The following is a 12998-nucleotide window of genomic DNA, read 5'->3' on the forward strand; positions in this document are numbered from 1 at the left end:
AAAAACTTAATTTGACACTGACTGTTCTGAGGAGTACTGCAACGCCTGTTGTGGCTGCCGATCGATTAAAGGTTTTTGTGCAAAAATCCTATGTTGAAAAAAAATCCACAGTGGCCACCAATGTAACAGGAGATTCTACACTGACGACCAATGTAATGTTGAGGAAAAGGAAAAGAGAGCGCTGGTCCTTTAATTAGGGTTATAATACTAGAATTGTTAACTTAAAGTGGTTGTAAACCCTCACATATACCCATGGAAGTGAATAGCCTCAGATGATACACAGAGATTAAACAAATATTCCTACGTAAGTTTTCCTTTTTTATCTGCAGTCTTCTCTTGTCTACAACCCTTCAAATGTGCAGTTTTCTGATAAAGTCCTTATGCATCCATGGGGAGTACAGAGGAGGGGGTAGAGAGCTGGGTGGAGAGGGGGTGGAGAGCTGCAGTTACCGCTCTTATATACTGTGTGATAGCTGATTGGAGGAAAGGCACCTCCACATAGGCAGAGGAGCAAAGGAACATGCAGAGCTATATTCTAAGTAGACAAGCTGCGTGCTTATCTCCCTCCCCGACACACATTTAAACTCATGTTATCTTATGTGTCAGGAAAACTTCACAGAAGTGACTCATGCTGATAACAGAGGAACGAAGCACCAGAGAGAAGCGACACTTAGAGCTTTGTAAAAAGACAAGTAACAAATACAGATATATGTGTATAGTTCAAATTTCATGACTGGGGTTTACAATCACTTTCAGGTATATATGTTAGTGTAAATGATCTGGTTCCTGGGCGGGCAGCTTCTACACCCCGCCAATGTAAATTGAAGATTTAAGCTGACCTCTAAAATAACAGGGGTATTTACACTAACCACCAATATAATTTAGATATTTACACTGATCAGCAATGTAACAGAGGTATTTATGGTTTCCTCCTTCTGCTAATCTCTGCATTGTTTCACCCCTCTCAGCTCACCCTTTGCATCCTTACTAGCCTCTTCACCCCAAACCACCTCTCTCTGCTCACCTCTGTACTTCAATCCCCCCCCCCACTCTGCTTTCTTCTACATGCCCCTCTCTGCTCACCTTTGTATCCCAACCCCTCTGCTTACCTCTGCACACCCCTCTTTGCTCACCTTTGCACCCCAACCTCCCTGCTCACCTTTGCACCCCAATTGGTAACTCACCTTTCTGCTTACCTCTGCACTCCCATTACTTATCTTTGTACCTCAACACCTCCTGTTCTCCTTTGCAAGCAAACAGTAATCCCCCTTCCCTCTGCCACAATGATGTAGCACCCTTTTATATGCAGTAATGTGGCATGCTCAGTGGCTGTACACACTACTCACTGTAATATGGTAGGACATTTCTTTGCAGAGACAGACTCTCTGATTCATGCTGTGATCTTGGGACACAGTCCAGGAAACAGCCTTCAAGGGACAATTGAATACAAAATGAGACTGTCCCAGCAAATCTGGGACAGTTGGCAAGTATATATGGCTAGCAAACTAATGCTATTGGGATTTTTGGTTCACATATATTACGATACAAGCTCAGAAAGTCCAATTGCTTCAAAGTGATCCCTTTCTGCTGGCAAAATTACATCTTTGCCCGCTTTGTTAGTAAACAAATCGAAAAGGGAATTGAAAATTAATTGAAAATTGAAATTCATCTATACCAGATCCTTATCCTAGATGAGAGTCTGGTATAGATGATGGTAAAAGTGTGGGGTCCCCACTAAAAATGCATACTAGATCTTTGTTGACAGTCTAGTAAAGATGTCGAGGGGAACCCCTTGCACAAATTCTATACCCCATTCACAAATCAAGAAAAAAAAGCATGGGGTCCACCCAAAAATCCAAGCTGGACTTTTATCCGAGAATGCAGCCTGGTTGGCCAGGAAAGGGGGGGGGGCAAGCATGCAGCCCCTTCCTTCCTGAAGCATACCAGCTCACATGCTCTCAATATTCTGCTGACTAGTATCGATAAAGCAGAGGTCTGTGGGTATGTTTTATAAATGTCTTCCAGTATTTTGCTACAGTAAACTTACAGTTGAACTCTAGAACACAATTTTCTCATTTTAGCTTTTGATATAAGAATGAAGGGTCTCTGGCCAGTACTTTACCTTCAAAGAAGTGAACATACTGTATACCCAATGGGCACACAGACAGCATGCTGAATTATTTATTGTAGCTGTGTGTCCCTTTTCAAAAGATAGCCTCATCTCATGTTGTATTTATTGGCACAGGAAGTCAGTTTGAATCATCCCTAATCAGGAATCTCCCCCTTTCTACTCTATCAAAAACTTAAAGGAATGCCTACAGCATACTAAAATACTGAATGGTCAGAAACTAGCTTTGCAACTGTAGAAGTGTACTGTATGTAGAACATACTGTGTATACAATGCAGGAAATACTATCTTGAACTATTGTATATAATAAAATCACTACTGTAGATGAGTAAACTGCTTTGCCGTTGACCCAAAGGGGTTAATAATTACACTTTGACACTTATAAATTTTAAAATCTAATTTAAACCCATATCGTAATACAAAAATGCATTGCCACCCCTTTCAATTCCCAGGTCACCCCAATACTGTAGTTTAAAGCATGCATTTCCCCACACTATAAGAACGTTTTGCCCATAGTTTAGTGAGTAAGGTGAAGCTCTGCCAGCTTCCATCTTAACAATCATGTGCAAGCAAAAATACAGTTTTGTTATTTTCCTTTCAAGTAATTGGATATTCTTTGCAGAGAATTGTGGCCAAATGCTAATTAAAATTCTCTTGCAAAGTGAACAGCCTATTTGCCTTTAGTAGATCGACCTCTTTCACTTTCAGTCAAAGAGAAAGGGAACAAATGGGGCTTAGCTATTTACGTGCTAAACAGTTTCACATGGCATAATTGTATTAATAGGTAAATCATACCTCCCAACTTTTTGAGATGGGAATGAAGGACACCCATCAGCAAAATTATGTCGGCATAAGACACACCCCTTGCCACACCCCATTAAAGGAGAATTGTACAAAAAACAAGATTGGTTAACCCCATAAGTGCTTTTTTTACCACTACTATTCCTTTATATTGGCTTTTGGAATTTACAAATGCAGCAATTTAGAAATCAGATGAATGGTATAGCGCTGGAAAACACTTTTTGATAGATAAAAAGTGCATTTTATATACATCCATACAGATCAGACCAAAATGAAGGACAAATGAGGAGGAATGAGGGACAGAGGGACATTGCACCAAATCAGGGACAGTCCCTCAAAATCAGGGACAGTTGGGAGCTATGGGTAAATGATTAACAGGATATTAACATTATATATGACCATTAATCACATAAACAGGGTACACCAGTAGTGTCCTTGCTTTCTCTCTGAAGACTGGTAGGATATGGGAATGAAATGGTAAAGAAGAGGGGATCCAGAGGTTAGAGAGGGATTAAGCGGGCCCTGTATGAAGGAGTAAATTGGTCGGTCCCTTCTTACTAGTTCACTTCAAGGAATTGATGCAACCAGTGGACTGAGAAATTGTTATTGCATGCCCGTATGCCAACCTGATAAGGGTCAAATCTAGGTTTGGTGGGATGAAGCTTATCTCTACTTTCTAGAAATGATGCTTTTATATAACCACAACAAGCAGATTTGAACAGTATAATAATGATAATAATACATAGTAATACGAAAAAAACTTAAATTCAAAACGATATTGAAAAAAAGTAACATTTCCTAGAGACAATTATTTTTTTAATTATGGTTATTTATACCCTTTCACGTTACCACTTTTATTTACACCTGTCTGCTATTTTTAGCGTATTTGTTGTCTTGGAGCAGAAATAGGTTTTCCAGGAGACAAGTGTATGTCCATGGGAGTGAAGGTGTTAATGAGCAATTTCATCTTTGATTGCACACTAGGGACTGTAACCAAGAAGCAGAAGGTATATTTCCAGCTGCATCATCTGCTGGTTAGTCAGGATTCCCTGGCTGTTGGGCGTAGGGGCTGTGGCTTGCCACAATGTCTATCACATGGTATGGATATTAATGGAATATGATCCCTGGAGTATGAATGTACCTGTATGAGGATCATTCATTACAAAAGGGAGATCTATAAACCACAAACAAAACACACGTGAAGGTCAAAGACAACAACCCTTAAGACTTGAACCTCATCATCTGTTGTTGTTTATAGACAATTAAGCAGATGAGTAATGCATGAAATGCATTGGCAAGTGGCTCCAATAAGCAGTAATCATGGGCTGGAAAGAATTAATCTCTTTGCACTTACTCTCCAAGGGGTGATTCACAGCTCTTAGCTTTTTGTGTGCAAGAGAAAAGGTGTTTAAGCTCTTATCTTAAAATCAGCTCCACTGATATGATATCTAAAGCTGAAATGGGCTGTTTTTATTGTGTAGTACATATGGCAGCACTAGTCTGAGCAACCTGTAAGGCCGGCTGTAGATGACTTGTATTTTGTCCAATTCCGGCTGAATTGGCTGAAATTTGGCAAGGGGTGGCCCTGCAAGGACCACTCAGATTGACAAGAGTCAATTTAAAAATTGACAGAGATGGGTACAAAATTATCAGCTGAACAGTGACTGCAACCTCAGATGCATTCACTGTTTGGCAGTACTATTGCATTCAGTAGCCAGAATACAATATCCAGTAGTGTAGATTCTTCCATCCAAACTGTGGATGGGGGAAGCAAGCTGTGCATGGCTAAAGCTGGTCATACGCCAGAAGGTTTTCATTTGAGCAGTCTATAGTACCAATATGGACTTGTTAATTTTTGGACTTGAATCTTGAAAACATTTTGTCTAATTGCCATGCCAGTGCTTCATATTCAATGTTTGTTTTCAGTATGTACATGTGGAGAGCTAAATTTTCAAGTCCTGCGCTACTAGTCAGGCCTTAAGAGTCTCTCAACCACCAGTTGCCCCACTCAACCCCTACCCTGCCCCGCTCCTAATTCCACCCCTAAAAACACCCTAGTAAATTATCTCATTAAATGACACTATTTAATGTTTTATGCAGAACTAAGTTACAAAAATAAATATTAACAACAACAACTTTAACAATAATCACATAAAGCATATTTCATTGATTTGACTGTGATAAATAAAATAAGGATAAAATATGATACAAAACACAGACTGCTATAGTCACTGTACACATCATTGCTGCCTTGTTAAGTAAATATGTTACGTTCAGAGTGCAGGATTGAGAGGTGCATTACATACCGAGTGTAGGGTTGAGTGGTGCACTACGTACTGAGTGCAAGGTTAAGAGGTGCACTACATACCGAGTACAGGGTTGAGAGGAGCGCTACATACCAAGTGCACGGTTTAGAGGTACACTACGTATTGAGTGCAAGGTTGAAGGATGCACTACATACCGAGTGCAGGGTTGAGAGGTGCAGTATTACTGAGTGCAGGGTGGAAAGGTGCGCTCTGTATTGAAGCCAGGGTTGAGGGGTGTGCTACATACCGAGTGCAGGACTGAGGGACGTGCTGTGTATTCTCAAGTTCTCCCCCCAGTAGAGAGCTAACCCCCTTTCCCCAATTTTAGTACAGAGCTTTCTTCCCCACACATCCTCTGAAAGAGTTAGGCTGCTTCAAAATTGTTTCTACAACTTACAAAAGGGAGCCCCTGCCAGCAGCATGCATGGATAAAAAGGAGCTTCTGCCATGGAGCTGGCAGGATCCTCTTCTCCTCCTGCTACCCCTCCTTGCAACGCACCTTTATTTTGCCACGCAGTGTGCACCAGGCCAGAGGCTAGCTGACAAATGAATTATGTTCAAATAGTTGAGATGACTTAAATACAAAGCCAAATTGTGATTATTTACATCTTGTTCATTTTCTTTTCACATACATTTTAACAGAGTAAGAAAAACATGTTGTACCCATTGTTCTGGAATGCCGCATACACACGATCAGACTATCCGGCGGACTTAGTCCGGTGGACAACGCGCCGGACTTTGCAGCGGAGGTCCGCCGGACTTTCCGAACGAGCGGACCTGCCCACACACGCCCACACACGACCGGACTTTTCCGGCCTTTTGAAATGAACAAACTTGCCCACACATGGAGTAAAGTCCGTTCATTTTGAATGTAGCTCCAGGTAGACGGAACTAGCGAAGGAAGTGAATGTCGCCGACTCCATCGGCGAGATTGACACCTTGCTAGCCATGTTATCTGGTATGGATTTAATGGGGAACCCCTACGCCGAAAAAACAGCGTGAGGGTCCCCCAAAGTCCATAGCAGACCCTTATCCGAGCATGCAGCCCAGCTGGTCAGGAAAGGGGGTGGGGACTAGCGAGCGCCCCCCCACCCCCCGAGCCGTACCAGGCCACGTGCCCTCAACATGTGGGGGTGCTTTGGGGAAGGGGGCCCTGCCCTTTAATAAGGGGGCCCCCAGATTCCTGCTACCCTATGTGAATGAGTATGGGGTACGATGTACCCCTACCCATTCACCTGGGGAAAAAGGGTACATAAAAAAACACAACACAGGTTTTTAAAATACTTTATTAGACGGTGGTCTTCTTCCGTCTTGATGGGGTCTTCTTGCCGGACTCCTCAGCTATTGTCTGCTCTTTTGCTAGCTCTTTTACTAGCAGAGGAGTCTGGTTTTCTCCTTTGTTGCCGCCGCTGTCCGGGGGTCTTCTTCCGACTTCAGGGATCTAGTCCCGCTCTTCAGGGGTCTTGTCCCGCTCTTCGGTTCTTCTTGCTGGGCCTCTTTCTTCTTCCAGCTCTTTTACTATTTTGAGTCAAGACTTCTTTCTAAGTCCACCGGAGCCCACACACTGGCGGATTGTCCGGTGGATAATCCAATCGTGTGTATGCGGCAAAACTCTCACTCGTCAAATGACAGGCGAGTGGAAATTGTGAGGGGTGCACATGTGCCGGAATGTACATTGAGCTAAGCTTGCACAGCCCAGTGTACTTTGCAGATTAAACATTGCATGTCTCTTCTGCAAGAAAGAGCCTGTCTGCTTGCTGTATTTAAAAGTGTGACTTTAGCTTCGTTTTACTATTAGAAAGTCAAGCATATGACCCAAAGACCAAAATTCTACTGGTGTATGGTGAGAGTTAGTTTTAGCAATGTTTTTTTCAAATAAGGGTTTAGTCCTTGGCTTTTCTATTAAAACGAATGGACTGAGACTCGACATCTTTCATGTGTTAGTGGAGAGAGTGTGATTCTTTCCTTGAGAACCTTTATAATTAAACCTGTAAGAATAGAAATAAAGGAGATGCTCTCTGACTCTGGTAAGGCAGCTCTCAAACAAAACAGGTCTCCATCAATGGGTACCTTGAAGTAACTCAAAGTTAGGATATATAGAAAACAAGCACCAAACCATAAGGTAAAATTATATTATAAATTATTTATAAGTCGATCACATAAAACCAGCCAATGTGTTTTGGAAGCAACAACATTCCCCTTTCACCAGGGTTTAAAAAATAGAAAATGACTTAGATGGACTCAAGGAAAATTTAACCAAAATTGTGCACCGTGATCAGCTGTTGTTGTTTTTAAAGATGGAAGTTCTGGGGTTGCCATCTTGATTCTTCCTGCACTACATATTACATTTTGCACAAGCAAGCAGTAAGTGATTGCTGAACTATTCTACATGCTTGTTTGTGACCTACTATTTGTTAAAGGCAGAATCAGGTTGATTGCCTTGAAGTCAGATAACAGCTCAAGTCCCACTTGTGTATGTCCAACAAGGATTGCAAGTATAGCCATGGGGTTGCAGCTAATAACGAACAATCCACCAATTCCCCCCTGCTGCCAGACTTCATACATCACTTCCAGAGACAATTAACAGTTTTTGCTAGCTTTGTTTTTGTTGTTTTATTAGGGGGGTACAACTTGGAAAGGGATTAGGAATATGGGATGCCCATAGAATTCATCATTGCCATCATGTCTATAATTTTAAGCACAACAGCACAATGTTAGAGCCAGAAGATTAGATGTGCATTGATATTGACTGTAAAGCTCCTCCTGTTTCTCCATGCAGACTGTTACTCCTCCTGCATCTCCATGCACACTGTCACTTCTCCTGCACAAGCTTGGTTCCTTCTACTCCCACTGGTTTCCTCCTGCACAAACTTGTAGTGACTGGACTAAAGTATATCACATGTTCTTCTGTTGGGTAATAGGGACTCACTGTGAATAAAGCCCTCTACCGACTCTTGTTGCTTGCCGCTACTAGGCCCGAGGCCTGCAGAACCTCTCCCCATATGCCTAGAATTTTTTAAAGCATTACTTAGACGGTGGACTACTGTTCCCAGCCAGCCCAAACTAGCAAATCCACGTGTTCCAACAGCTTCCCCTGCCCCTCTGCTCCAGAATTTCTCTGCCACCAACCATGTAGTGACAAAGACATTGCCAATGACCGTGTAGAGGCAAAGTTCCTTCAAAGCTCTCCCTGGGCCTCCTCCTGCGATCGGTACTTCCCCCCTCCCCCAGATGGGGATGTCCTCATGCTGCTGAGCTGTATGCCACGCCAGCTCTAGGCCCAGCCCCTCTTCCAGAATCTTCTCTCTGAAAGCAGGGGAGGTGCCCCAGAGCTAGAGCACAGGTGGTCACACCCACTGCTACTCTGACCACTCCTGGCCCCCAGATCAAAATAGCTTGCAGCATAGGCCTGCCTAAATTTGCCTGTGCTGAACAAACCCTAGTAAAATAACCCTAACTAGCGCCTACCTATTGGTAGAGGGTGCTACACAAGCTTTGCTGATTGATGAGCACTGTCTCAGACTCAGCAGAGGGCTTTCAGACCACTTCAGAGAGGCTGCTGTTTACACAAAGAAAGTAGTGGTCCTTTTCTGCAGCAAGCTGGTGATGGATAGGTGTGTTTCTACTATGGCCGTGGCTGTTTTAAGAAAACAATCTTTGGAAAAGTCACCTATTGCTTTCATGCACACTAAACGTATTGGGTTTTAAAACAAAGCAAAACAACTAGAAGACACATTATATATATGTTATTGCGCTAATGAAAAAAATGTATCTATTGCACTGCAACTGTTGTAGGGTGTGGTAGTGTAGGTGACAAGTTCTCTTCAAGACAGTATATTAGGCAATGCATCCAGCATATCAGTTCACAGCAATCTTATATAACTTTGTTCTCTATTTAGATTCCACAAAAGATACTTACACAGATGAGTCAGAACATGGAACCTACGACTGCCGCACCGATCAATCCCTGCTCATTCAGCACAAACTTACCAGGCAAAAACAAGGCTCTCGCAAATCTCAAAAGGTAATCTGGATTTCTTGTCCCCAGTCAATATTTGTGTGAGAGTATTATATTCTGTACACACACTGGTTATACACAGACAACAATCAATTACGGGACACCTAGTTTCAACAGAGTCTAATAAGCCCTGGGCAACTTACTTAATAGGAAGAACTTTATTTAAGCGCAGATGGAAAGCAAAATACATTACATTAAGTTATTCTTCTGACTCTCCACAGTTAATAGATTGCTGGATTCTTCCTTAAGGCCTGCAGACTGGTAATTTATATCTGACTTAAAAGCAGTCATGTTTGTATTTTCTAGGATGTTTAAAAACCAAGCCACAAAAATGCTCTCCTGAGAGGTGTTTGAGGGTTTTTCTTTTACCTATGGCCCTGTGAGTTAAAAAAAGTTACATAGTTACATACAGTTAGGTCCATATATATATATTTGGACACGGGCACAATTTTTTTTTTTCAAGTATTTAGCAAAACACATTCAATCTATAGTTATATAATGGATATAGGCTGAAAAGGCACATTCTTAGGTTTAATTTGAGGGTATGTACATCCAAATTGGAGGAAGAGTTTATGAATTACAGCTCCTAAGAATAGCCATCCCTTTTTCAAGAAACCAAAAGTAATTGGACAATTGAACAAAAAGCTGTTTCATGGCCAGGTGCGGGCTACTCCTTCATTATTTCTTCATAAATTAAACAGGTAAAAGTATTTGAATTTGTAATCTATTGCTGTGAACCTACATTATGCATTCAAAGGAGCTGTCCGTGTAAGTAAAACAGGCCATTGTAAGGCTTAAAAAACAAAACAGAGAGATAGCAGCAACATTAGGAATGGCCAAATCAACAGTTTGGTTCATTCTGAGGAAAGAAGAATGCACTGGTGAGCTCAGCACTATAAAAAGGCCTGGACGTCCACGGAAGACAACAGTGGTGGATGATTGCAGGATCCTCTCTATGTTAAAGAAAAACCCATTCACAACATCCAGACAAGTGAAGGACAGTCTACAAGGACAGTATACAATCAAAAGAAGACTTCACAAGAGCAAATACAGAGGCTTCACCACAAGTTGCAAACAATTCATAAGTCTATAGAATAGAAAAGCCAGCTTAGACTTTGCCAAAAAAAACATCTAAAAGAGCCAGACCAGTTCTAGAAAAGCATTCTTTGGATGGATGAAACTAAGATTAATCTGCACCGGAATGACGGGAAGAAAAAAAGTGTGGAGAAGGCTTGGAACAGTTCATGATCCAAAGCACACAACATCATCTATAAAACATGGTGGAGGCAATGTGATGGCATCACAAAGTCCATAAATAGTTTATTTACAAAACGGCACATATGTTGACTCCAATGTAGCTTAAAGTGATTGTAAAGCTTGGCATTTTTTAAAATTAAAATAAAAAACATGTTATACTTACCTGCTTTTGCACAGAGCATCCCAAATCCTCTGGGGTCCCCCGCTGATGCTCTGGGCTCCACTCCCCCGCCGAGTGTCCCCATAGCAACCCACTTGCTATGGACGCACTTGTGCGTGCTCACTACCGAGCCCTGCTCTGTGTGCTCGTAAGAGGATCAATAGCAATAGTGTCAGTGCACACTGTCCACCTGACGCATGTTTCGTCATAGGATGATGTCATCTGGGGTATGGGCGACACACTGATGCATCACGCTTTAAAGGGAAGGGAAGGGGATAACACTAGTTGTGATCAGGGGGTTAAATGGGTTCCCCCGGAAGGCTTTTCTAACTGTAGGGGGGGTGGGCTGACTGGTGGTAGAGAGATCGCTGTTCCTAATCACTAGGGACAGTCACTAGTGTCTGATTTGTTCACCGCAATATCGCAGTCCCGCTATAAGTCGCTGATCGCTGCTTATTACTAGTAAAAATAAAATACATAAATAACATTTCCATAAATATATCCCATAGTTTTTGGACGCTATAACTTTTGCGCAAACCAATCAATATACGATTATTGGGATTTTCACCAAAAATATGCAGCTAAATACATTTTGGCCTAAATTAATCAAGAAAGTTGTTGATCTGTTAATTTTTTTTTTATTGGATATGTTTTTATATTAGAAAGTAAAAACTATTGTTTTGTTTTTTTTCAAAATGGTCGGTCTTTTTTTGTTTATAGCGCAAAAAAAAACAAAAAACGCAGAGGGGATCAAATACCACCAAAAGAAAGCTCTATATGTGGGGGGAAAAGGACATCAATTTTGTTTGTGTACAGTGTAGCATGACCGCGCAATTGTTAGTTGAAGTAAGCAGTGCCATATCGCAAGTGGATATTATGTTTTGAAGTCTTCAGTAGAAGGAACATGACCTTGCTTGGCTTCATTCTAGCTGTGTCCAGGGGCATGGCTGGATAATATGAAAATCCCTCATTTCAACATGTCAGTTTACACCCAAAACCAAAAGTTTTAACTTTAGTGGCATGATTTTTATTTTTATTTTACAAAACACAAGGCCTTTCAGTATGTACTAACCCTATCCACAATCTTTTACAGTGCAAAGACGATTTAATGAGCAGAGAAAAACAAGTTTTCGACCATTTCCCATTACATACAGAGCCGGTATGGATATTTTTAATAATATATAACAAATAGCTGTTTATTGGTAATGTGGATAAAGTAAAGGCTTGTACTGATTCATTTAATGGTCTATTGTATGTCTGTTTTGTGTTTTTCATTTTTTTGCACAAAAAATCCTTTAGCTGTCAGCAGTAAATTGAACACTCTAACTTTGAAGAGTTTTAAGGAATATTTCCTTGAAAGGATTGAGTGTTTATTCTTGTGAAATTACATTCATCCATTAGCCGTTAAAAAATTACATTTTGCAGTGACCGGCTCTAAAATTTCGGCATCTGAAGTGCGTAAGTGGAGTGGAAAAGTCCATTGCTGTGTCAAAAGCACAACTGCCTTTGACCTCAATCCAATCTAAAACATCCGTTTGGCTAGTGCTGGGTTTTGCTGATCTAGCAAGCATGCTATATACCACTGGAAACACTTAGCAGGTGGGGGGGATAGAGGGTTTTTAAAGATTAATCTTGCAATACAACTGGATAAAAGTATACAGCATGAGATGCCTGGACCAGTGATCAGAAAGAAATGGCAAATAACAAATTGAAAATGATAGAAAAAAACTCACCAAAACTGAAATTAATGATTTGGAAAAAATATGATGTGTTCAAGGTCTTTCGGGGAACAGATGAAACGCATAGATCACTATTAGGTCTTAAATAAGGTGCTATAGACCTGTGACATATTTATGGCAGATTCTGGACAGAGAACTCTAATGGTCCTCGGTAGGCTTTAACCACTTAAGGACCGAGACTTTTTTTGAGATTTTTGTTTACAAGTTAAAAACATTTTTCTTTTTCTAGAAAATTACTTAGAACCCTCAAACATTATATCTTTTTTTCCCTAATACCCTAGAGAATAAAATGGCGGTCATTGTAATACTTTCTGTCACACCATATTTGCGCAGCAGTCTTACAAGCACACTTTTTTTGGCAAAAATATATTTTTTTAAATTAAAAAATAAGACAACAGTAAAGTTAGCCCAATTTTCTTTTGTGAAAGATAATGTTACGCCGAGTAAATTGATACCCAACATGTCACCAGACCACCCTGCCGAGGAAGAGGATACCGGGGTTATTCCAGCTAACTGCTGCCATAACAATATGACATATATCCGAATGCAGCGATCCGGAAGTGATTAAAGTAATAGAACTGAAACATTG

The 12998-nt window shown here is 41.0% G+C and overlaps 1 protein-coding gene across 1 annotated transcript in view; it reads left to right on the top strand.

The window, feature by feature from the left end:
• Positions 1-12998, top strand: part of ANO3 (anoctamin 3) — a 371821-nt gene that overhangs the window by 30668 nt on the left and 328155 nt on the right. The window contains exons 2-3 of the mRNA XM_077460837.1: positions 9135-9259; positions 11764-11829. Of these exons, the coding sequence (XP_077316963.1) occupies positions 9135-9259; positions 11764-11829 (191 nt within the window). The remainder of the gene's footprint in view (positions 1-9134; positions 9260-11763; positions 11830-12998) is intronic.

The sequence above is a fragment of the Lithobates pipiens genome, unplaced genomic scaffold, assembly GCF_037356315.1.
Source record: "Lithobates pipiens isolate NorthernLeopardFrog02 unplaced genomic scaffold, aLitPip1_a1.2 Scaffold_10, whole genome shotgun sequence".
Taxonomy (NCBI): Eukaryota; Metazoa; Chordata; class Amphibia; order Anura; family Ranidae; genus Lithobates; species Lithobates pipiens.